General features: G+C 41.7%; 1 protein-coding gene across 5 annotated transcripts in view; it reads right to left on the bottom strand.

Annotated features, from left to right (window-relative positions):
- The window catches only part of LOC110075428 (cadherin-6), a 181513-nt gene that overhangs the window by 61175 nt on the left and 92845 nt on the right, over positions 1–27493 (bottom strand). For all 5 annotated transcript variants that reach the window (XM_020786680.3, XM_078392722.1, XM_072998518.2 and 2 more), the window contains one exon: positions 24924–25260. In XM_020786680.3, coding sequence (XP_020642339.3) covers positions 24924–25154 — 231 coding nt within the window. In that variant the 5' untranslated portion in view covers positions 25155–25260. The remainder of the gene's footprint in view (positions 1–24923; positions 25261–27493) is intronic.

Genomic DNA, 27493 nt, shown 5'->3' with positions numbered 1-27493 from the left:
TTCAATATATTTGGACTAAGACAGGCTGGTGATGTGATCAGTAATGAATTTCTCATGTTTACTTGCACAGCTCATATTAGTTTCAATAGGAAATAGATACAAAAAACTTGGATTAATAAACAGATGCACATAAAAGCCAATAAAAATGAGAATGAAATGGAAGATATACAACTAAACTATATAGACTCTAGAGAAGGATTGGGCAATTATGGAGGTTCCCAGAAACATCTTCTCTTTCACACACCAACCTATCAGAAGATTATTTTTGGGCCAAAACATAGTTCAGGGGGACAGGGGCCTTGTTTTATAGGAGACAGCCATGTTTCACCTTTTCTCATCCACATTTTTTAAATGATTGAGTGGCATCTAGGTGGGTCTATGAGGTCAACATGCAGTCTATGAGCCACATTCTTTCTTTCTCTGCTTTAGAGCTGGATTTGGTTTACACACTTAGCAATCTCCTTGTGGCTGCCTGGAAAAGTACACAGAGTAGTTCATATAGCTCACAAGATCTCTTGATGGTGCAGTCTGCATGACCTGATGCCTCCATGAAGGCCTTTGTGTATGCGATCACTCAGCAACACCCCTAGGATTTTATGGTCATTCAAACGCAGTATCCCTTTTCTTATAACCTTGATAAAACAGGGCATAAAAAATTATCCTGGGGTGCGACTGGCTATACAGAAGGAAATAATTCTGATGCAAAGTGTTTTGAATTTGATCTCTGATGGTTTCTTTGGGTGAAATAAACTGAAATAAATAATAAATAACCTTAGAACTCCAGAGCTGGAAGGAAATCTATGGATCAATGAGTCCAGGCCTTGTCAGGAAGGCACAGTGGGGAACTGAACTCCCAAACTTTGGCTCTCCAACCAGATACATAAACCACTAAGCTTTGGTCATGCAGATGAATACAATTACTGTGTCAGAGGCAGAAAGTTGTGAAAAGAGTCATCATTGAGATTGGCAATTTCCACTAAAATAACCCTTTCCTTCTATTTTATTTTATTCTGTGAAGTGACATAGCATTTCTCTGAATCAGTACTACGTATTTTTAAAAAATATAGAAACACTGTTTGGAGACTTGGTTGAAGGGAACTGATACCTGTGTGACTGCCCCATTGCATTGGATCAGATGATCACGTAGGTCAGAAAAAGGGGGAAAGTGAGGGCAGCTGAAAAAGAGTAATATAAACCATCTCTGCTGGCTCAACAAAAAGAGACAATTCCCTACCAGGCTTCTCCACGTTTAGATTTTTGTTGTGTGGTCAGCGCTTTTTAATTTGATTTTATCCATGCCAAATGGCACAAACTGAGGAGCAAGAGGTCAGTGTCGTCAGCCTCTAATCTTTTATTCTTTGAAAAATATGAAAAGTAGAAATACTACTAGAGATAGTATTGTTAAGGTGGTGGGTTTGAGATTAGCTTTAGGGACCCAGCAAAAGTCACGCTCTGACCAGTGCAATTCATAAAAGTTCCACCACCATAGCATAATCACAACTGTATGTCTAGGTCTAAATGTAAGTATTGTGGCATACAATTTATCTCTCCATGTCATGTCTACCAGAGTTGGAGACCACTAGCAGGCTACATGCTTCTGCAGGGGATTATCTGCAGCAGTCACTAGGCCTAGGGGTCTCATACTGTGAAGTAGTGTCACTGCAGAGGTTTCCAAGATTGGCATGAGAATCTGTCAAAGGTGTTTATTTTATGTATTATTGGCTTACGAATATGAGCAAATAATACATCTATTCCAAACAGAGGTTAGAACTATGTAAAATAAATAATACATAATAGTTGTTGTTATTGTTGTTTAGTCATTAAGTCATGTCCAACTCTTCGTGACCCCCATGGACCAGAGCATGCCAGGCCTGCCTGTCTTCCTCTGCATCCTGGACTTCGGTCAAATTCATGTTGGTAGCTTTGATGACACTGTCCAACCATCTCATCCTCTGATGCCCCCTTCTCCTCTTGCCTTCACACTTTCCCAACATCAGGGTCTTTTCCAGGGAGACTTCTCTTCTCATGAGACGGCCAAAGTATTGGAGCCTTAGCTTCAGGATCTGTCCTTCCAGTGAGCACTCAGGGTTGATTTCCTTCAGAATGGATAGGTTTGTTCTCCTTGCAGTCCAGGGGACTCTCAAGAGTCTCCTCCAGCACCACAATTCAAAAGCATCAATTTTTCAGCGGTCAGCCTTCTTCATGGTCCAGCTCTCACTTCCATACATCGCTACTGGAAAAACCATAGCTTTGGCTATGCAGACCTTTGTTGGCAAGGTGTTATCTCTGCTTTTTAAGATGCTGTTGAGGTGTGTCATGGCTTTCCTCCCAAGAAGCAGGTGTCTTTTAATTTCGTGGCTGCTGTCCCCATCTGCAGTGATCATGGAGCCCAAGAAAGAAAAAATCTGTCACTGCCTCCAATAAATAATTACTTGTAATTAATTCTTCCCCTTCAGTAACCAAGGTATTTATTTCATTTCATTGTTGAATCTTGTTTAATTTATTTAAAGCTTCTGTTCATCACTCTTCTGCTCTCCAGAAATGCTCTCAAGATAAGTAGACTGTGTTGTAATTGTAAACTACAAAAGGAAGCCTTCATTCCCAGTTGTATCTGTCTATCTGTGACTTTTCAGTCAAATCTAGAGTAATAAGGCTGTGTTCTTGGTCAATAAAAGCAGCTGAATGTCACATAGTTCAAGGGCTAGCTCACTGACAGTGTAACTGACAGCCTCCTTTTTTCCATTTCAGCTGGATCCTACGCTAGCACCAAGCACTCTGTGCATAAAACCTGTCCCCTTTTATGCTCCAGTTCTCTCATGAGGTGGATTATAATCCAAAAGAGATGAAACTAAATAAATTTACCAGTCTTTAAGGTGCTGCCATTATTTTTAGTTTTGGCTTTGATATACATGTGGTTGTTGAGCGAAGAATGTAGTGGATGGATGATAGTCTTGTTTTGTGGTATAGTCTCTAGCAGGTCATAGTATACTTAAAAAAACTTTACAAACTTAAAAGCTATTTATTTTAGCTGCTTTTAATAAACTGAAAGCCAAAACATATATTTTAGTTGGCGGACCGGTAGCTGGCGGGAGCGTTCTCTCCACGGCTTTGGTCCGCTTTCCTATTTTCTCTTTTGTTTTTTACCTCTCTTTGCTCTCTTTGTTCCTTGTTCTCTCTTTATTTTGTTTTGTGTTGTTTTTGCCTCAAGTGCTCTCCCCCCTCACTCGGTAAATAATCTGCTGCCTAGAAGCCGGCTGCTGCTTTCTGGGTGCAGGAGAGAAGCTGCCTGCAGTGGTTGGAGCGGCGCAGCATGACGAGGCTTCCGAAGCTCGTTTGGAGCTCGGAGACCAGAGTTCGCCTGGCCCTAGAGCCTGGAGCTTGTGCTGTGAGGCTTGAAGAAACCCCTCGCCAGCTCCGAGAGCCTTGAAGAAGTGAGGGGATTTGGAAGAACTGGTGGCGTTTTGGTGGCTAAAGCAGGGGGCTGTGCTGCAGAACAACCAGCGGGGCAAGTGTGTGTGAGCGAGGAAAAAGATTGACACTGAGCTTGATACACGGGGCTGGAACTTGGCTGGCTAGCGGAGCACAGAAGGACATTGCGCTAGATCGAGGGGCCACAGTTGGTAGCTGTTGGGACGACCGTGCAACTTTGGGGACGCCAGGAGGTCTCGCGGAATAGGTTGTTATGCCTGGGGCTCCGTTAGAGAGCGAGCCAAGAACCTGTCCGTGGAAGCTGGAAACCCGCCTTGGAATGAGACATCCGCCGGTCGTGGGTCTCTGCTGGCTGTATCGGTGAGTCGCCATGTTAAGACTAGTAAAAACTGTTCTCCGAGGGAAGACAGGGATAACAGGAACACTTCTACTACAATGTTTCCCTCTCTCCCCTGTTGAAAGCCTTGAAGCATGCCAGTTGTGTAAGAACTGCACCCTCCCTTTTACAACCCTAATAATACCTACTGTTGAAACACCAGGACAGAAAATGGTCCAGGACCGAGTGAGGCGGAATAGGACTATATATAGGGGTAATTTAACTTATTTTAATTTAATCTAATTTGGTTTTATGCTTATTGTTAAATATTAATGTTTATTGTTATTAATGTCTATTGCTAGATAGTATTTGTAATTTTTCCTTTTATGTCTGGTGGTATTACTTTAGTGTTTTTTTCCCTCTCTTCTTCTCTTTCTTCTTTCTTCTTTTTACTTTCTAGACTGATATGGAGAGGAAGGCCTGCCGGCCCAGTGAGGGTTCTAACATCATGGTGATTATGGGTAGAGGGAGATATGGCGCTGGTACAGTGCCTACTCAAGTTAGAAGAACAGTGAACAGAAGTTTGAAGGCTGTTCACTGTTCTGGCACTGTCACCAACTGCCAATATTGAGGTAGGCAGCCTAGCTGGCCCTCTACTCTGAACCTGGTCCTGTTGAACGCCAGATCTGTATCCAACAAATCCCAGCTTATTCAAGATCTTATCCTGGAGGAGGATGCAGACCTGGCGTGCATAACTGAGACCTAGATGGGTGGGGAAGGAGGAGTTCCTCTGACCCTTTCCTGTCCTCCAGGTTATGCAGTCCAGCACCAGGGCGAACTGGAGGGGTGGTGTGGGGAGTTGCCATTGTTTACAGAAAATCTTTAGAGGTTACTAGGAGCTCCTCGGTTGTGAAGCCAGGTTTGGAGGCCCCTCATGTGCGGATTGGGGCCAGGGATGGTATTGAGATCTTGCTGGGCTACCGCGCTCCCCGTGACCCAGCCACTTCCGTACCAGAGCTGGCAGACTTCGTCTCGGCGGCACTGTTGGAGTCCCCAAGACTTTTGGTCCTGGGTGATTTCAACATCCATGTGGAGGCGGAGGTATGCGGTCCAGCTCTTGAGTTCTTGGAAACCATGGCTTCCTTGAACTTATCCCAACATGTCAACAGCCTCACACACATGGGTGGCCATATGCTCAACCTGGTTTTTTCCACCGAGTGTATCAAGCATGGTTCGATAGTGACTGACCTCGTGTCAGTCCCCTTGTCATGGTCAGACCACCACCTAATAAAATGTAACCTTGCAATGGCGCTCCCTCCTCGTAGGGAGCATGGACCTATTTTGATGGTCTGCCCTTGAAGGTTACTGGATCCAATGAGTTTCCAGGATACCATGAGTGGGATGCCAGCAGAAATGTCTGGCGCTCCTGTCGAAGCTCTGGTCGATGGCTGGTTCTCTGCCGCTACTAGGGCCGTAGACACGATTGCTCCCAAACGCCCTCTCAGAAGCAGAGCTCGGCCAGGACCCTGGTATAATCAGGATCTAAGAGCAATGAAGCAAATAAGGAGACGGCTAGAGTGCGTTTGGAGAAGGAAACCGACGGGTCATAATAAGATAGCTGTCAGGATCGCAACTAACCGTTACCTAGCCAAGGTAAAGGCTGCTAGAAGATCTTACATCACTGACCGGATAAGTGAAGCTTCCAACAAGCAGGTGGAACTTTTCCGTATAGTTTGCGATCTATCCGGAACTGGTTTGGGTGAAGGGCCTCCCGCTAGCATCTCACCTGACCAATTTGCAGCATTTTTTAAATCTAAAGTGGAGGCCATCCACCGTGACCTTTCTCCTTTTTTAAATACAATGGATCGAGCAGAGATGTCCAGTGTTCCGCCTTGCCCGGTAATTCTTGACTCCTTTCAGCCTGTGACACCGGATTTGGTGAACAAGACGCTTGATTGCTGTCGTGCCACCACCTCTTCTCTCGACCCTGGCCTGGCTAATCACAGCAGCCAGGCCCGTAACAACTGAATGGGACACCGCAATAATTAATGGGTCTCTTCAGGAGGGCAAGGTCCCCGTTGCCCTCAAGGAGACACTCATTAGGCCCATTAGGAAGAAACCAAATTTGGCGACAGATGACATTGGAAATTATAGGCCCATCGCCAATGTTTCTTTCCTTAGCAAAGTGGTTGAGAGGGTAGTGGCAGATCAGCTCCAGGCACTCTTGGATGAAACCAACGCCCTGGACCCTGTCATGAGTGCATCCGAAGACCTGGACCCAGAAGGGTTAACTGAGGCTGAAGAGAATGCTGTGAGATCAGAAACACCTGAACCACCTCCAGATTCTCCTTCACAGCAGACAAGCTTCGGGCCAGGCTTCGGGAAAAACTTAGAACAAGAAGATCAGAGAATCGCTCGAAGGCTGTCCACAGAAACCTACGTTCATCTAGTCCTGAGTATTAGCAGGATAGAAAGCTTTCCAGCAGCTCAAGGAGCTGTTTTACTATAAAACAGCTCCCAATGAAGCCAGAAATTCTGTGGAAGCAAAGAACTGAACCTTGGCTTGCATCCACGTTTCTTGAACCGTGTTCCTGACTCTGGACTCTGCCCTTGGACTATGCTGGTATTGACTTCGGACTCTGACCCTGGACTACGCTGTGTATCGGACTCTGGACTTTGACGCTGGACTTCCTCCTGTGAGTTGATTTATGGACATTGGCTTTGCATTCTTGGTATTCTTGACTCTGGACTGGTTTATCGGACTTTGGCTGTTGTAACCCCCAGGAACGTAACAGACCCATTCCAGTTGGGCTTCAGGCCACGCTATGGTACAGAGGGCACTGGTCACACTGATGGATGACCTGCTGAGGGAGGCTGATGGGGGCAATATGTCCTTGTTGGTCTTCCTCGATATCTCAGCAGCCTTCGATACCGTTGACCACGGTATCCTCCTGGGGAGGCTCTCTGAGTTAGGAATTGGTGGCCTGGCACTTGCCTGGCTCCGTTCCTTCTTGGAGGACCGCCTCCAGAGAGTACAGCTTGGAGAGAGTGTTTCAGCCCTGTGGAGCCTCAACTGTGGGGTCCTGCAGGGGTCGATCATCTCTCCAATGCTGTTTAACATCTATATGAGGCCACTGGGCGGGGGCATCAGGGGGTGTGGGGCATTGTGTCACCAGTATGCTGATGACACACAGCTCTACATCTCCTTTTCATCTACCTCAGTGGATGACGTCCTGTCCCTTCAGAGCTGTCTGGAGACTGTATTGGAATGGATGCAGTGGAATGGGTTGAGGCTGAACCCGGACAAGACAGAGGTCTTGAGGGTGGGTGACCCTTCTATCAGTGGTATAGGTAACTCCCTTTCGTTTGGGGGGACAACCCTTGCCACAAAGAGGTCTGAAGCTTGGGGATACGTCTGGACCCAGCGCTTACCATGGAAACCCAGGTGGCGTCCGTGGTCCGCTCCGCCTATTTTCGTCTATGGCGGATTGCCCAGCTACGACCCTATCTTGATGGGGGGGGGCTCACTACTCTAATCCATGCACTCGTAATCTCGAGATCAGACCACTGTAACACACTCTATGTGGGGCTACCTTTGAGGCTGATGCGGAAACTTCAGATGGTCCAGAATGCGGCAGCCAGGTTTCTTAGTGGAGTGAGAAAACATCAACACATCTCCCCCACTGTGGCTGCTCTGCACTGGCTGCCCATCCGTTTCCACGTGGACATCAAAGTGCTAATGATTACTTATAAAGCCCTAAATGGTTTGGGACCTCAATAACTGGCAGATCGTCTTCTCCCACCCAGAACTACCCAAATCACCCAACATAGCCAGCAGGGATGGCTGAGGGGTCTGACGCCGAGGGAGGCCCAGAAGCAAAAAACAAGAAACCGGGCCTTTTCGGCGGTGGCCCCTCGGCTGTGGAACACTCTCCCTACCAAAATTCGGCTGGCACCCTTGCTGGGTGTTTTCAAAAGCCAGCTGAAAACTTGGCTATTCAAGCAGGCCTTCCCTTCAGTCAATTACGTGATTCTTATTTCTTTTTCTTTTGATTTATGCCATCTTGGGACTGTTTGCTTCAAATTAATTGTTAAAATTGTAATTCTATGATTTTATACTCTATATCATTCTGTTTTCATCTATGTAAAATTGTGTATATTTTAAATTGTTTTTATCTTGTATGTTGTGAGGCGCCCAGAGTAGACTATGTCTAGATGGGTGGCATATAAATAAATAAATAAATAAATAAATAAATAAATAAATAAATAAATAAATAAATACGAACAAACAAACATTTTATTTTGTTACATCAATGGCATTTAACTACTTTGGGGAATTTGGAACTACAGTGGTGCCTTGAGTTACAAAATTAATCTGTTCCTGCCATTTTTGGTTGTATCTCAAGGCGCCGGTCACAAGTCAAAGTACTGTATTAGTTCCCATAGGAATTAATGCAAAAGTGGTTAATCCGTCCAATGGGGGAGACCTTTTTTTAAACCTAAGATGACCTGGTTAAAAAAAGGGCAGGAAAGGAGGGAGGGAAGGAGGGAGGGAACAATGGGGAAAAGAGCAAAGGGGTAAACAGACCCCTCAGGCAAAGGTTTGTGCTTTTAGGCACAAAAAGGGAGGGGACAGAGAGAGAGAAAACAAAGTTTGGAGTCTAAAACAACTTTTAAACCAAGCACCTTTTAAACCAAAAGAGAGATCCCCCCACTAAAAATACACTGCAAGACCCATCAAAGCACAGAAACATAACCCGCCTCGAATCAAACAAACCCATTCCAGAAGGGACTAAAAAACACACTGCAAGACCCATCAGAAACACGATTAATCTGTTCCAGCTGAACCCACCCCCACTAAAAACTCTAAAAACACACTGCAAGACCCATCACAGCATAGAAACATAACCCCACCACCCAGCCCAAAACCACACTGCAAAACCCACCTAGAACAGGCAGTTTTTAAAAAGCAAAAAGCATTACTTTATCAGGCAGTCTGTAGCCTCCTCTGAACATACTCTCTAACTGCTGGGGCGAAAGAGCTACAAAGAAGTAGCCTCTTCACCACCAACGGTTAGCAGTTCAAATTTCCCCACCTTTTCCCCCCATCTTTTTTCTGGTTGTAACTCAAAGCTCCGGTTGCAAGTCAAAGCAAAATTTTGTGGCTGGAGCTGTTCATAACTCAAATTGATCGCAAGTCAGGAGGTTTGTAAGTCTATGTGTGCCAGATTTTTGTTTGGTTGGTTGGTTATTTGGTTATCAGAGGTCTACATTTTTGCTTAGTTCCTACTCTTTTTTTTTCAGTTGGAAGGGCTGTATTAATAGCATGGATTAAGAAAATTTGGTATGGGCCATTGTTTATTGTAACCATTGTTGTGGTTCCAGATGTGGACAATGAAAAAAGATTTATTTATTTATTATTTATTTAAAATATTTTTACCCCACATTTTTCCTTACAAGGATCCAAGGTGGCTTACATCATTACAAAGACAGTACAGTGGTGCCTCGCTTGATGAGTACCTCGTTAAACAAGGAAATTGCTTGACATTTAGTTTTTTGCGATCCCTATTGCGATCGCTAAATGATGACTGAATGGGCTTTTTTCGCTTAACGTTGATCGGTTCCTTGCTTCGGGAACGGATTTGGTTTCAAAGTGGCCACCCGCTGTGCAAAATGGCTCCCCGCTGTGCTTTAGGACAGATTCCATGTATTACAGGCACTGGAAAATGGCCCCCCTATTAAGGATCTTCGCTGGATGCTGAGGTATTTTGCTCACTGGAACTCATTGAACCGGTTTTCAATGCATTTCAATGGGCTTTTTCATTTCACTTGACGAGGATTTCACTTAACAGCGATTTGAACGGAATGAATTATTCTCGTCAAGCGAGGCACCACTGTATTTAAAAGGTAAAAACAGTAAATATACAAATACTGTATTTAAAAATAATTAAACAAGTATTATGTTAAAAATGGTAAATAAAATCAATACTAAAAACACATTTAAAAGCAGCAAAGCGCAACAATTCATTTTAAGAAACCCTTTCAGACCACTAAGGAAAAACCTGCCTGAAAAGAAAGGTTTTTGCTTGTGGAAAGACAGCAAAGATGGGGGCAGCCTAGCTTCTCATGGGAGGGAGTTTCAGAGTCTGGGAGCAGCGACAGAGAAGGCCCTCTCCTGTGTCCCCACCAAACACACCTATGAGGATAGTGGGACTGAGAGAAAGGTCTCCCCTGAATATTTTCATGCTTAAGCAGGCTCATAGAGGGAAATGTGGTCTGTCAGATAGCTTGGACCCAAGCTGTTCAGGGTTTTATAGTTTACAACAAGCATTTTGAATTGTGCCTGGAAATGGACTGGCAGCCAGAGGAGTTGTTGCAACAGTGGGGTTATATGCATGGATGGGGAGTTCAGTTGGAAGACTCAATGTCAAGTCAGACTTAAGTCACACTGGTGACTTGGCTCAGACCCAACATGTTCCTCCCTCCCCTAATGACTCGGACTCAACTTGTGACTCAGAACCCATCCACCTCATCCATTTTTCTGGGGGAAAACGCTTGTTTTTAAGAGGGACTAGGACTTGAAACTCAGGACTTGGTACCAAAGACTCAGACTTAGACTTGGGAGTTGGATCCAAAGACTTGCCAACATCCATGGTTATATGTTCCCTGTAACCAGCCGCAGTTAGCAATCCAACGGTGGCATTTTGCATCCACTGGAGTTTTTGAACACTTTCCAAATTCAGCCTCACATAGAGTAATCCATCTGAGATATAATAACTAGGGCATGTATCACCATGGCCAGATCAGACCTCTCAAGGAACAGGCACAGTTGGGGTACCAGTTTTAACTGTGCAAAGGCATTCCTGACCGCTGTCAAAGCCAGTATAGTTTGTTTCCCCCATTTTGCATTCGTTTTTCACTTGCTCCTTTAATTCTTTCATGGAGGGCAACTAGAAATATGTGAAATGCACCAAGCCACAATTTCAGGGTTAGACTGAAAGATAAGCCACAGTTTAAACAAGCTAAGGTTTAATAGGCCAAGAAAAAAAATTCTAACCATTCTAACAGAAGAACAGTTTCTGTGTTTTACCACTGACTAACAAGCAGGGTTTATTTGTGGGAAGGAATTCAGACTCAGTAACAAGCCAGAATTCAATAAATCATAGACTGGTTTACCACTACATGTGAAGAGAATACGAGAATACTGGTATAGCCAAACTTAGGCCATCTGTTAGATAGCAATGATTGAAGAACAGTTCTCTATAATGATTGGTCTGAACGCATCACAAGAATGCTTGTGCGGTTTACATCACACTAGACTGACCCCAGTGAGTATCTGCTATCTCAAGGGTGGAAAACACTCTTAAGGATGAACTATAAATAAAAAGCAACCTCTGGCCTAAAAACCCACAAAAGTGTTCACTAGGAAGTTGTTGAATAAAACATCATGTCCTTTCAGCAGCAGGTAACAGACTCTTACTGCTCCCTAATGGATGCACTTGAAAGCAAGCTCTTATCTTTTCCTTATTGACAAAGGTGACCCAGTGGAAGGCTAAACAATTGATGCCAGCAATCATGTAATGTATGTACTTGTATAGGGAGGAGACGGGAAGAGAAGGGAGAAAAATCAGGTATGTCCAAACTCATGTACTAAACAACTGAGAAACATTTTTTAAAAAATCTAAGCAGAAATTATTCAGAAGTTGTGTGTGCATACCAAGAACAGATGACTCCTCAGCTCTCCTTCCAGCATGCACATTAATTTATTGCTTGTTTTGCATTCTGTTATTACAAGATTTATATAATGGATAGTCTCAGTCTGCCATAGGAAAATCTGCCATGGAGCTGATACACATGTTTTGCAGGATCAACTAGTAGAATTACAAATTCTACAGAATTACTAAATTGCAGGAGACGGTTATTTCCAAACACTAAATATCACCAGCAAGATCATAATTAGCATGAAATGCAGTCATTTTCTAATGTGCTAGATCAGGGTTTCCCAACCCCCGGTCTGCGGCCCAGTGCCGGTCTCTGAAGTGACATCAGCTGGGCCGCGGGGACACAGCGGCAGCCATTACAAAAAGGGGCGGAGTGGGCTTGAAAATCTGTTGCTGCTGCTGCCTCAGAGGTAAGAAAGCCTCAAAGCCACGGCGTGGGTGGGGCTTGGGCAGAGGGAGGAGGGAGCCCAGCTCAATGGCCCCAGGAGCAACCATTACAAAAAAGAGGGGTTTTTTTGGCTTGGCTGGGCTGGAAAATCCTCTGCTGGTGGTCCCCTTTCTGCCTTTTACCAGAACAGAGCTGCAGCATAGGAGCAAGTCTTTTGTAAAACTAATAGGTCCAGATTGTACCCCAGACAGAATGGCTAGTATTTGGGAATGATGGAGATTGTAGTCTGAAATGTCTGGAGGGGCATCAGGTTGCCTGCTTCTGTTCTTAATGAGTCTTAATGTGGACTTATTTATTTACTTAAAATATTTTTATCACATCTTTCTCCTTGAAAAGAACTAAGACAGCTTACAACATTAAAAGACAAAATTAAGGTTAACCCAAGTGAGCATATAAATATTAAAAAAAGGTCAAACAAACATTGTGGATATAAAAAGTTTACACACCCCTGTTAAAATGTCAAGTGTCTGTGATGTAAAAAAATGAGACAAAGATAATTCATTTCAGAACTTTTTCCACTTTTAATGAGACCTATGAACTGTACAATTTAATTGAACAACAAACTGAAATCTTTTAGGTGGAGGGAAGTAAAAATAAAAAAACTGAAATAATATGGTTGCATCTGTGTGCACACCCTTAAACTAATACTTTGTTGAAGCACCTTTTGATTTTTTTTTACAACACTCAGCCTTTTTGGGTTTGAGTCTAACAGTATGGCACATCTTGATTTGGCAATATTTGCCCACTCTTCTTTGCCAAAATGCTCCAAATCTGTCAGATTGTAAGGGCGACTCCTGTGCGCAACCTTCTTCAGATCACCCCACAGATACAGTATTCAGTCAGATAAGTCAAAGTCTCACGCAGGGGTCAGGGAACTTTTTTTCCTTTTACTTCCCCCCCAAAATTATATACATCAACATTAACCCCCCCTTGGCTCTCCGTCCGCAGCCGACCCCCCTGCCTCTGCGCTTGCCCGGAACCTGCGGCCACCGCCTGAGCAACCAGTCTGGTGCTGCCACACCATTTGGAGTAATTCACCCCTGTTCCCTGACCACTGCCCTAGAGCATATGTAACTGTCATATTGGACGTAGTTGCCCACCAATATAGTTGATTCCTAAATTCTCTAGCATTTTATTTTCTTTATCTGGTTCTTAAGAAAGAACCTCACCTTGCATTGGTTTGTAGCTAGAGTGCTATACTAGTTTGTTTATATGGATGGATAAAAAATACTGAATGACTTATATATTGCTTACCTCTTTTTAAAGTGCCAAACAATGCTCAAAATTTGAATTAAGCAGAAAAAATATCACATGAATAATGCATAATAACATGTATTTTATAATACAGTGGTGCCTCGCATAACGAACGCCCCGTTTAATGACGAAACCGCATAGCGATGCGGATTTTGCGATCACAAAAGCGATTGCATTGCGATGTTCTTAATGGGCAAACATCGCATTGCGATGATTGGTAAGCGTTTCACTTACCGATCTTCGCATTGCGATGTTTTTTAAACAGCTGATCGGCGGTTCCAAAATGGCCGCCAGGTGAAGAAAATGTCCGCCCGCAGCATTTTCGCACGGTTTCCTCGCTTACCGGGGTGGTGAAAATGGCGGCCGTATGGAGGATCTTTACATAACGGTGAGTTTTCCACCCTATGGGTTTTTTTGCGCCGTATAGCGGCGATTTATCCGGAACGGATTATCGTCGCTATGCGGGGCACCACTGTATAAATATAATTTGCTCACATACTGTGTTTGGGCTTTGTAGGGACTTTCACATCTACCAATTTTGAGCTTTCTTAGCACAGAAAGTTAGTGTATTTTGGTAGAGGAGGGGTTGTTTTAATTTTCAGCATGGCACTCTACCAGTTCTGACTACGTTTGCTAAGCATTTTAGATGAAGACCTGACAGAAAATAATGGAGGGCATATTGTAATGAAATTCTTGTTAGCGAATGAGGATTGATTTAATGAATACTCCACTGTTGCCTAGAGCCCCCTAAAGAAGCAAATCATTATTAAGGAGATATAGTATGTGCCTAATTTGAGGAGTTGAGTTTGATGCATTTTACAACATTGAATTTTATTCCCTTGTCTTTTTCTGAGCCCACATCTTTGATCTTTGCAGTAAAACTGGGCCAATGTAAAAGGTTCAGCTTGTTTTTAATTACCTCCTCTCCCATCCTTTTTGTAGTTACTAATACATCAGATGCCTTCCATTTCAAAAGTTACCTCTACATTGTTATGATGATAATGCAGTAAATTTCTGTCTATGTCAGTGATCTGAGAAGCCAGGCACAAGAACTTGCATGAGCATATATAATAAAAATAGTAAGGACTAAGGGGGTTCAGGAAATCAAATGACAAACTATTAATAGAAGACTTGGCCCTGTTTTCTATCGTATGTGAAGCAGGTAATCTACTTTAGGGGAGAAAAGGGCAGGTCAAATGAGAAGCATCCCTTTGTCCTCCCACATATTTCAGTGTCAACGGCACACCTGAGCATCAGGTGATGGCCTCATTATGGCCAAATCCTGTTGCTTAGTTATCCCTGAGAAAGGCAAAATACATAACTTCCATGCATGCTTTGTCTGTTGGTACATGTGCTGTGAAAACCTAAGTGGGGATTTGTTTGACTTATTTATATGTTGCCTTTCTCCAGATAAGGGATTCTAGGCAGCTCACAATATTCCTCTGTAAGTTCCATTTATTAAAATAAGCCTGTTCTACTTGTGACTCACCAAAGTGGAGCAACAGTTGACTCACCAAATCTGCACTGATTCAATGGTCCTACTCTAGGGTGACTGACTACAGAATTACCATATTTTTTGCTCCATAAGACGCACCTCTCCATAAGATGCACCAAATTTTTAGAAGAAAACAGGAAAATAATAATCAGTTTTCTTCTCCTAAAAATTTGGTGAGCCTTATGGAGAGGTCTGTCTTATGGAACACACCATAGGACCCTTTGGAGGCTCACCCTGCCCCCCTGGGGGCCAGAGGGGGCAAAATCGCCACATTCAGGGACTCTTCTGAAGCTCCCCAAGCCTCAAAAGAGTCCCAGAAGGTGGCAATTTCACCCCCCTCTGGCCCGGTGGGGGGGAGGCAGGGTGAGCCTCCAAAGGGTCCTAGGGTCTGTTCCAGGACCCTTGCGAGGCTCCCCTCACCCTCACGGGGTCAGCGGGGGCGAAATCACCAGCTTCTAGGACCTTTTCTGAGCCTCAGAAAAGGTCCTAGAAGCTGGCGATTTTGCCCCTGCTGGCCCTGTGTGGGGGGAGAGCCTCGCAAGGGTCCTGGAAGGCTCACTCGGACCCTTGCAAGGCTCCCCCCACGGGGCCAGTGGGGGTGAAATTGCCAGCTTCTCTCCATAAGACGCACAGACTCCCCCCCCCACTTTTTTTTGGTGGGGAGTGCATCTTATGGAGCAAAAAATACGGTAAAAAGCAAATGGCAACATGATTACCAACCAAATGTTTCAACAGAATCAAATACCTACACAGAGAGTGTATTGGGCAGCTGCTGCAAGTTGTGGCACAAAAAGGTGGCAGATATCTTAATTTGCCACATATGTGAATATATTTAAGGAGATGGTAATTAACACCAGAGAACAGAACATATTTTATTGTATAATAATGATTTTGCAAATGTCCGCTATTTACATAAATGTTTTCTGGCATTGAAATAGCACTCTAAAAATGCCACATGGACTGGAATTATTTCTACAACTGATGTAGAAACAGCACCAAAGCCTTGGATTAGTATGTATGTGAGTCTTTGACTTGTCAGATAATTTATGTGGTTCATTGGATAATTATCATGTTGCTATTCTTCTCCCCCAGACTCTGTCTCTTTCTCCATTGTAGCTCACCAGATTGTTCCCTCATAGTTTATGCATTTAAGTATTACTGTGGCAAATGTTTGTGCATGTTCTTGTAATTATTGTTTCCAAACAGACTTCATAGTCATAATTGTGGTTATTGTCTTTTTGCAGGTCCTTGTTTTTATTTTACCATTTTTCAGTAGACCAACAGAAGTCCAGAACTTCAAGACAACTTCTGTAACTAAACTATAAAATAAAAATTCATTATTTCTCAATGTTTCTCAAAGGAATCCCACTATTTAAAGCTTATAACGCAGCCAGGCAATTACTTCATATTTCATCAAGGTAGATTTCCATCCAACCTTTCAGTTTTTCCTTGGATGTGAAGATTTCAATCCATATCATCAACTGTGAATCAAGAGGTTCAAACAAACCAGTCAAAATGAATTAAACAAAAAGTTATCAGTCTGGATATATGAAATGTGTTGTTGATAACTGTATTGTGCAATTTACAATGGAATCAAATTAGGGTTGGTGTCAGAACCTGGTATCCTTGAGAAACCCTGACCCCAGTGAGGGCCACTGCAAGCACCTCTGCCATGGATCCCTCATTTCTTCAATGAGTGCCGAGTCATTTGGAGCTGTGAATTACATTTCCTGTTGGCATCTGTCACTATGTTTCTCAATCACTCCAGCCCAATGAGTGAATGCCTCTTTAAGGATTGGAATGTGCTGCTATTGCCAGACATTCTCACCAGGAGAACCTCTGTTTGCTGGAGCCCACCAAAGGGCATTTGGCCTGTATCCAGCCCTGTTAAAATATGCTTAGTCAACTTCTTAGATTAAAACCACACATGATCATTAACCAAAAGGAGAGATAGTTATCGTGGCTGTAAAAAAAGTTCTAAAATACATTATTAAGGCAATGTCTTTATTAGTCCAGTCAACCCTCGACTTACGAACTTAATCTGTTCCGGAAGGATGTTCGTAAGTCGAAAAGTTCGTAACTCCAACCAGCATTTCCCACAGGAATCAGCATTTCCCATAGCATTGAAAACCGTTAATCCATTCCAGCTGTTTTTGGTTCTTAGGTCAAGGGGCAGTTTGCAGGTCGAAGCATTAGTTCCCATAGGAATTAATGCAAAGCCGGTTAAACCATTCCTACCACTAGGGGCAGAATTTTTTCTTTTTTAAAAAAACCTAAGATGGCGTAGGTTAAAAAAAGGCAGGAAACCACAGAGCGAACGAACAAACAATGTTTAAAAAGAACACTTTTTAAACCAGGCACCTTTTCAACCAAGCACCTTTTAAATCAAAACAAGCAGCTTTTAAAGCAACCAAGCACCTTTTTACCCAAGCAGGTTTTAGCTCAAACTGAGCTCCCTTTTACCCAAGCACTGTTTAACCCAAGCAAAGCACCTTTTAAACTTAATTTTACATTTAAAAATGATAATACCAGGCACTGCAAGGCAGTCCCAGGTCTCTCTTCCCACTCTCTAACTGCTTGGACGAGCGAGGAAGCAGACAAGCAGCCTCTTTGCTAACTGAAAGTTCAAATTTCCCTGCCTTCCCCGCACTCTTTTTTTCCGTAACTTGAATCCAAGTTCGCAAGTCGAGTCCATATTTTCCTATCAGAGCGGCTCGTAAGTCTAAATGTTCGTAACTAGGCTGTTCGTAAGTCGAGGGTTGACTGTAATAATAAGCACATACTATCAAGTCAATTCTGACTTATGGCGACCCTTTTCAGGGTTTTCCAGGCAGAAAATACTCAGAAGTGATTTGCCATCCTCTTCTCCTGGGGGCACCCAGGGACTGTGTAGCTTGCCAGCCTATGTAGCCCTGGGCAAGCTACACAGTCCCTGGGTGCCCCCAGCAGAAGAGGATGGCAAATCACTTCTGAGTATTTTCTAACTGGAAAGCCCTGACAAGGGTCACCACAAACGGCACTAGTAGGGAACTCCCAACATCTGGTTCCAAATCTAGATACCTAAACCACTGAGCTATCTAGCCTTCCTTAGGTCAACAAAAAACACATCAAAACATGCAAGCTTCCAGTATTTCTAAACCTCTTCATTAAGTAAGATGTTATCAAAAACAAGGAAAGCAACCTGTCTTGTTCTTGTAAACCTTGTTGTCTGCATAAAGCTGATAATCATTTATAGAAATAGAGCATCATTTAGTTATTCATTAAAAACTGATTTGGGTGGATTATGCTATAATCAATGAGATATGTGCATACTACATATTCATTCTAACACTTCAGCCACTTCCAATAATACATGAATTTGACTTTCATGCCTCATGGCTAATTGTGCAATTACAAGGACGTGAGCCACTCTGACACCTAAGAATCCGAGGGCCAGTTGTGAAATGCTTAGGGCCATGGAATCAATGACATTTATATACCATGTGTCCACTCCATACTTTGTAAAATAAAGTGCCATTCACACTTCAATAAGTAACTTTTAAAAATAACTTCAGGGCGTCTCACATTTCTTTGCTCTGCCCTATCAGCTCAGTCATGGATATATTATCCATATTTCAGCCAAGAGTCTTCTCTGCTTCGTAAGCTTGCCTGATGCTGGAGGAAAGTGAAGATATTAAGTGTAGTAGCTCAATGGTTTAGGCATCTGGCTGCACAGCCAGAGGTTGGGAGTTCAATTCACCATTGTGCCTCCTTGAAAGGGGCTATGCTTGATGATCCATAGGGTCCCTTCCAGCTCTGCAGTTCAAAAGCTCTTGTTGTAGTAAGTGAACCATGAAAAAAGTATCTTAGTGATTAGTGTGCTCCAGGGGGCACATGGGAGACAACTGGAGACAGAGATGGATGGACCTGAGAAAATCTGCAGTTCACCTGCAGAGGATATCTTTAATCATCATGGTCCTGCCCCCACCCCTTTGAAATTATTCTTTTAACAAAGGCCTTTTTTCCATCCCCAAGCATCCCACAATGATAGGAGGCCACTAGATGCCATTCGTTTAACATAATTATTTTATAATTTATGTATAAATACCATTTATTTATGAATAAGTTGATATGTATCATAAGAAGCACATTTCAGCTGAAAACCAGTAACACAGAGCATGGTGTGCTCTTACACAGGAACCAAATAGAATGAGAGCAGGTGAAATGAAAATAACAAAATACTTTAGAAAGATGGGGGTTGTTGTACAACCAGATCTGGAGGGACAAGGAGATATAATTATTTTAACGTTGTGACACTTTTTCTATGGAGCAGAATCTTTAAAAGAAGGAAAAAAGTTAGCTATGGAAATTTTACTTGCTTCCTAATTGGTGCTCAAGAAACAACAGCTGAAAGAGTGTCTGATTAGCTCTGTCATCTATAAATGATGAAAGGTTTATTTTCTAAAGTTTAACAATCGTATTCAAACTCCCAAGCACTCCTCTGTCAGCAATTTCCCATGCCTAAACTAATGAAAGAATCTTGGAAAAGAAAAAAAAATTAGTTCATACAATGACAGTTGAAATTATAGCATGACAGAAACTTAATAAATGAGAATTACATCTGCAGTTTATGGTGATACCAAGAAACCTTTACATGAGGACAAATCCTCACTCAAACAAAATTCTGAAGGGCTGATTTTTTGGCGGGAGGGTTTCAAAATTCCTCACAAATCCCTATCTACATCTTTGGGTTATTTTTTTTTCTACAGAAAAGGCCTATGAAGGAAAACAACAAAACTTCAGGATCAAAAGGTAACATGATATGTAGATGTTCACTGTGGTAATTGCTATGCCAAATTATTCACATGTGAGAAGAACCATACACATCAAATCCCATACACAGACGTTCATAACTCCCATGCAAATCAAGTGAAGCACCTGTCAATAAAGCCTCTTTCACATGTTCACCTGGACCTCATAAATATGTACAATATTATAATGACAATTTACAGATTACAAATTTTGTGAGGAATATTTCTCAGCAAACACACATAGGGTTTGCGTACAAATTTGAAATTTCACAGCAGAGAAACCAGGCTAGGATAGCCACCTACATGTAACAAAAAAGAGGATAGTTCTTCAAATAGAGGACAGTCCTTCCTAAACGAGGACATATGGCCACCCTAATGTGAAGAAATATACACATATGCCCGTGAATTAATACAGGGAAGAAACAGGTCAGCAACATAGAAAACAGAACTGTGAGACACAGCTTTGGAAGGCATATTTTTGGGGTAGGGGGCTGTGTGATGGTGTTCTGGCAGTAATTTGTTTGCTACTGTGCAAAAGACTGCCTTCACGAATGTTCAGACTGTAGATTTCTAAATACCACAAAACATCAGTCCTCTCTTCAGCAGAAATCAGGGCCTTGATTTCAACTCTTCGTAATGGCAAGGCCCCCAGGGAAGACATGATCCCTGCTGAAGTGTTTGCCACTGACACCTGCCAACTCTCCTCAGACTGAAGAAGCTACTTGGATGAGTAGCAAAACGTTTCAACCTAATAAGAAAGAAGTCTAGCTGCCATGACTCAACTTCCAAATAAACTCACCTGGATGACTGAGAATCTTCACAAATATATTAGCCAATCTATTCAATTATATTAGCTGTATGGGTAATCTCCCCTCAGGCTGGAGAACAAACATTGTTCTCCCCATCTTTAAGAAAGGTGATCTAATAGATCTCTACAATTATAGACTAGAGATGGGGGTATTTGACTATGAATATCCACACACAGGTGGAATAACGAGGGTCCAGCCCCATGGGGCCGGACAGTCCACTCACCGATCTGCCGTTGCTGCAGGTGCTGTGATCCTTCTAATGACTCTGGCGCTCGTGATTGGCTCGCCACTCCTGGGGGGAGGCAGGACAACAAGCCTTCCTGCCCGGTTGAAGAATGGCTCGCTGATCATGAGCTCCAGAGTCATTGGAAGGATCGCGGCGCCCGTGGCAATGATGGATCAGTGAGTGGACCATTCGGCCCCATGGGCTGGGCCACCTGTGAGGGGATATCTGTATTCGTACATGAATACGAATATCACCATCTCTATTACAGACCCATTAGTCTTCTGGATGTGGCTACTAAGCTCTATGCATGATATCTTTTGAATAAACTTATGGAAAGGGACAGGAATCAATCCATAATTTTTTAAGAGCAAGCTGGCTTCAGAAAAGGGAGAAACACAATTGATCAAGCATTTGTCCTTCACAATTTAATTACCAAATACACTAGGAGCCCTAATAAGTTTCTTTATAAAGCATTCATTGACTTTTCATCTGCCTTTGACTTAATAAATAGAGTGCCTATGGCATAAAATGGGCAAAATTAACTTTAATAGAAGACTTTTGGGGCTGAAAAAGCTGCTGCATCACAGCAATATGATGCAGGTACAAAATGGCATACAAGGTATGCATTAATCAAGGGGTGAAACAAGATTGCATTTTAGCATAGTTTCTTTTCAATTTTTATGTAAATGTCCTGATCCCTGAAATGGCTTTCCTTTCTCCCCCCCCCCCCGTCACCCCCAGCAGTCGGAGGTCACAAAACACCAGTGGTCTCTTCTTCCAAACAGGTAAAAAAGATTTATTTCATGGACAGTAAAGAGCTCAGAAAATGTGTATAGAGAAAAATTAAGACCCTAACACACGGGTGCCCGCATGTCCTCATGCATGTACACTGCCTAGAAGTAAAGGGGTGGAGGATAAAATGTGTTAAAAAGGGAGAAATCCAATATAACTGGAATGGAAAAAGATACATTTTTTGGTTTGTGTGTAAAGCATAGATAAAGCACATAATCTCAATGACTGCTGCAGTGTCAGAACCTGAAGTCAACAATTCTTGTAACACAGCAGGACCACCATTTTCTGTACCTTTACTTTCTCATCTGTTTATTTGCATGTCAAATGAAATATGCCCATGGCTGAGCAGCTGACTGGCAAGTATCAGAAGCAGCCATCTACTCTGAGGGAAAGAGTAAATGCCCTGTGGAGAGAGATCATGCTCCATGCACCACAGGTCAAGACGATCTTCCTGAGGTGAAATGGTTTTCTCCGTAAGTTTTAAGAGATCAGGTGAAACAAAGAACTGTTCAAGTGGAACAAGTGGTGCTGGATTTGAAAAGGGCACTTTCTGCATATTGTTTTCCTGGCTATTAGTTATAGTGTTGGAACTAATATTGCTGTTTTGTTAGAATGAGCAACATGGCTCTTCCAAAATTGTGATTGTCAACATAACAGTATTAAAACAAAGAAGAAGCCATACTGGATCAGAATAGATTATTATGTTCCTGAAATGGCCAACCAGAGGTGGGACATGAGTGCAAAGCACCATACCTTTCTGGAAATTTCTTTACCTTAAAAAGTAGGGACATACAGACATCAGTGGTGAATCAATCAAAGTCTCTCTTTACTTAACAATGCAATGTAAGATGATCTCTCTTTTCCATATAAATAAATAAAAGCAAATAGTCAACAGCTACCTACCTTGGAGTCACCAACTCCTCACAAAAATTATATATCGGTCTCTAACCCCCACTTCTCACAAATGAGAGGGGTTTGCTATTTAAGCCTCTCTTAAAGAAATAGGTTATGCTTACTACAAGGTATCACTGCTAAATATGTCTCTTATATAATGCTAGTGTGCAGCTCAAGGTATTCATCAGGAAACACATTCAAGAGTCAAAAGTGTTCCAGCGTAATATATCCTGATCAAGGGAGAAGGCAGCGAACCAAAATTTTCAGTTGTAATTGCCACTCTAAGTCATCCACTTCAGTAAAGGGCACAAAAATAATTTATAGGAACCACTAAAAGCTTCAATGCCCACAAGCATGTCTAATTTCCTTCCAAACCCAATCAAATAAAACTTATCATTTACCAAGTTAACACTCCTCAAATCTGATAACTCCTTTGGCATGAGATTTTTCTTGGTGTTATGGGCTTTACAGTACCTCATAAGGATGAACACTATGATCCATAGCTGTGCATGTTTACTGCAGAATGCATGCTGTGTTATTTTTTCCAAAAGGGGCAGGGACGGATTTATTTGTGCTATTTGCAAATGGTACTCTGAGCACCCATAGTGAACCACTAAGCTAGGACACTTCACTCCATTCAATGGCTTGCAGACATACAAACAATAACAATTCTTTGCAAATATACAAGGTGTATGGGAGTGGTCAGATGATGTAACATATATCACATCAATAACAACAGCAAGTACAATTTCTCTCTGTGAAGCCACAGTGGATGAGACAGTAGCACATATTTCTTCGGAGAAAACGGGTGGCCATGCAATTTAAATCTTAGTATCTTCCATAGTGGCAAGTTCCACTGTTTTCAATGGAATGACTTGCATGCATTCAGGATCAGAATGCAACTTGGGCATATATAACTATATAATAGAACAAATCAGGCTAGAAAATATGTTCAAAATCATTAATCATCATCATCATCATCATCATCATCATCATCTATATATATATATATAATGATGATGATGTGCTGTCAAGTTGTATCTGACATGCTGCTCCTACTAGGGTTTTCAAGGTATGCCAAATTATCTAAGGCATGATTTGAGTGGTGCCATAACCCAGTGAATTTCCATGGCAAAGTGAGGATTTGAACCTAGTTTTCCTGAATTCTAGACTATCACTCTATCCACTACATAACACTGGCTTTCTTACAGTCCTTACAGCGGACCCTCTACTTACAGAATTAATCCGTATTGGAACGGTCGCTGCAAGTCGAAAAGTCTGTAGGTCGAATCTCCATTGACCTACAATGCATTGAAAACCAATTAATCCCATAACTGGCAGTTTTTATTCTATTTTTTTGTTCCATTTTGTTTTTTTCTGGTCTGTAAATCGATTCTCTGGCTGCAAGTCGAATCTAAATTTTGCAGCCAGAGAAGTCCGTAACTCGAAAAGTCTGTAAGTTGAGCCGTCTGTAAGTCGAGGGTCCACTGTATTAGTCTATATATTTTTTTGATAATGAATACCGATTATACTTGTCATGCTGAGAAGGGTGATCAACTCTCCTGAAACCTGAAAGCACAGTTGTATGCAGCTCTTGAAGTCACAATTTCCATACCTTACTCTGCCAATTTTTTTTAACCTTGAGAAGTAGGTTATAAAATAATTACATACATTCTAATATACATAATACAATTGTTCTTGTTTGTTACTGATTTTTAAAAAATAAATTTCCCCTTTTCAAAGGTGTTTCATGAAAACTCTTCAAAAATAACAACTATTGCAGGATATCAATGCCTATATGAAACATCTGTGGCATAACAGAAAACAGAATCAAGTTTTCCACTCATCGCCTGCCTGAATGTTTCGCAGCAATTCATATTCACCATGTGAAGGGAACTGGAAAGATGTCAGTTTTTGAATTCTTCTCTAACTCGTACCATTCTGAGATCAGGGAATTCTCTGACATGTGTTAATCTATGTCAAGGGAATAACATGCCATATACTGTACAACATCAAAAATTTGTCAAGATTTTAGAACTACAAGTCTTCCAAATATCAAGAAAATCTTAAAATGAAACTATCATTTTAAGCAAGAAACCATTCCTTTATGATGATCATAAAGTCCCCCTCCCCTTTATATATATAACTAATATATATATACATACTGGGGGACTTTATGGTCATTCATTGTATGTGTATGTATATATAATTTTGTTGGCTGTATATATAATGGCATTTAAAATCTATATTGTTTTGAAGCTAAGCATACGCCAGTATTTTCAGCATCTACAAATAAGCCCGTAAATTCACTATCAATATTTTCAACCTTAAATACTGTACAGAATTTTTCAATGTTAAATCTCCAGAGCATTAGACAGTATATTCTAGTAGCATCAAATACAGTAGTATGCTTGAAATTAAGGGGCAAATGTTAATCTCCTATGTTGCAGGCTGAGCAAAACAAAATTTATTAATGCAGCTATTAAACAGATTTTATGTAAAAGACAGAAAAGATTTAATTGCAAATTTTGTCCTAAACATGTTATAGCTGTTATGTAAATCCGATCACCTTTTCCTGCTTTTTTAGTTATGCAGCTGAAGCAGCCCCTCTGCATGTCTCTTATAGCATATTCTATCAGCAGATTTTGATAATTCCAGTGGGCTAGAATTAACCTGCCATTTTGACTTGTCCATTAAGAGAAAAGACCTCTAAGAACTACAGAATAAAAGGAGCTGAAAAACATCCTACCTTGCCAACATACTGATAGTCAGAGCCTGTGTACTCTTCTAAAAGAAAGAACTGATTCCACATCCAGCTTCTTTTGGAACGATGAAGCTCTTTCTTGCTATTTCTAGATAGATCCAAAATCTTAGTATTTACTAGAAAGCCACTAGTTCTTTTCGACAGTGATATAGAAGAACTTTGGTGAGGATGACCAATCCAGAAGAGGAGCCAGAAGCAATGATAAGTTCTCATCATGGCAATACGCAACAAGCCTGAAGTGGTGGTATCTTTCTTCACCTGAACACAAACTAATTTTCTGTGGCAAAGCCCGATCTCATTCCATGTTCTTCACTATGGATTTCTGAAATGAAAAAGAAACGACAATTTATCAAGTACATACAGGGTTACTTAGTATTCCCGGTATAATAGCAAATATGACAAAAGTAGGCAGGAAATTGCCTCAGAAAGAATCCTATTAGGCTCTCGGTTCGGAAATGTTGCAAGTGGCCCTCTATATAAACTGAATGGAATATCTCTATTGAGTAGGAGGAATAATAGCACTATTTACTTTGCTCTTTATTCCATTTACTTGAAAAATACTAGTCTGGGCAACTCGATTATTCCTTTGACTTTGTTCACAGTGATTCTATTTATTAGATCAAGAAAAAATTGTTGTTTTCAGTTGGGACACTTTTAAAGTGTGGTTATTATTAGGGACAATATGGCTAAGTGCTGCATAGCTGGCCTTCTTGCGTTTGTGCACACTATTCTCTGTAGAATTCTGCACATTTCTTGATTACACATAGATGCGCTGTTTCCCAGAAATTAAGACTTGACCTGAAAATAAGCCCTAGTATGATTTTTCAGGATGCTCATAATATAAGTCCTACCCCAAAAATAAGCCCCAGTTAAGTAAACCCCTGCTCTCCACCATTGTGCAGGGACCAGATGACATGATTGTATTTGAATAAAAGTAGATTGTTGTCCATGAAAAAAAAATCCCCTGAAAATAAGCCCTAATGGGGTTTTTTGAGCAAAACTTAATGTAAGACCCTGTCTTATTTTCAGGGAAACATGGTAGGCATAGATATTGCCTCTTGTACTGATTGATAGCAATAGTATTTTTGTGGGGGGAATCATTCAGAGATGGCTCCCATTTCCTGGGTTGTCTTTAAATAATGATATCAATTTAAAACAAAAGACACTAAAACTAAACAAAAGCAACATAAATTAACATGGCAAAATGGCCGATAGCAAGTGAATCAACCTCTCTGGTTAACAAAGCATATTCCAGCAGAGTTCCTGGAGACCAAATCTAATGCATCCCCCATTTCCTTGGGGAAGGACTGTATTTCAGTGGTGTAGAGTCCAGGCTTTCACTGCAAAAATTCCGAGCTCTGGTTAAAAAGGTAACAGAGACCCTGGGTAGACTCTGCTGGTCCAAGCATGCAATTCTGTACCATATGCACAAACAGCTTACGCAATATCAGTCTGTATACAACGTATTTCCCAGCATGGATAAAAATCTCCCTGCTATCTCCTTTGAGGGGACAGCAGGACAAGGAACAGGTAGGTCAGGCTGAGGAAATAAGATTGACCCACGGTCAAGTGAGAATTTTAACTTGGGCTTCCTAGTTTAGCATTCTGACCATTGTGTGACACTGGCATGCTTATTTGAGTTCTTATTTGAGTTCTGGAGATGGAATAGTGCACTTCATCACACTGGGGCAGCAAGTTAGTTTAGCATCCCTAGGACAGGTGATGACACACACAATTCTGTTCTCCAGCAGAGGGGGAAACAGCTGGAAAATTCAGGAGGAACAGCCAGAAGGCTCCAGTGGCTGCTGCTATCATCCTTTCCCTTTTTCTGAATAATCATCAATACATATTGTGTATGCCATTCTATTGAATCCAATTAAATCTATTTGGGATGTTTAAGGATAAGCAAAATTGTCTGGAAATGTGTTCCCTGTGGCCACAGACCTACTGGTGAAATAATTCACTTTTGAATCTAGATGAACAGTTATGGTAAGTTTGGCAGATAAAGAAGATGAGAGGAAACAAACATTTAAAACATCCATAGGGTGGAAAAATCCATTCTAAGGCCATTTCTTTCGAAATTTATCAGTCTTGGAGTGCTTATCAGAACAGGAATAAGCTGGAGGATAGCATGAGATCAAAAATAGCAGCCATGGTGTAATACTGCAACATTAAATTGTGCACAGTTAAATGTTGTGATAGCAACTTGGGTTTTGTGGTTTGATGCCTTTTCTTTGTAATTTTTCTTTGAATCAATGGGTGAGCAAAACTCTTTTCAAAAAAGGAAAGCAGGTATATCTAAATCTAAAAGGATGGATTTCCCCACCTAATGTTCTATACTGATGAGTTGCAAATACAATGTCAATGTTTATTAAAAAAAACCCTCATTATACATCTGCAAAGGAAATATTTAGTAGGAAACCGCATGCAGTGGGGTAATGAGCTTTAATAGTTACCAAACTGGCCCACAGTGGGCACAGAAACTGTGAAAATAAGCACTGCATTAGCAGAATATAGAAGGGTAGGGCTGTTCTGAGTATACAATGTCCTACCAA

The sequence above is a fragment of the Pogona vitticeps genome, chromosome 4 (assembly GCF_051106095.1).
Source record: "Pogona vitticeps strain Pit_001003342236 chromosome 4, PviZW2.1, whole genome shotgun sequence".
In the NCBI taxonomy this organism is placed as follows: Eukaryota; Metazoa; Chordata; class Lepidosauria; order Squamata; family Agamidae; genus Pogona; species Pogona vitticeps.
Note: the sequence above shows the minus strand (reverse complement) of the source record. Positions and strands in the feature narration are given on the sequence as shown.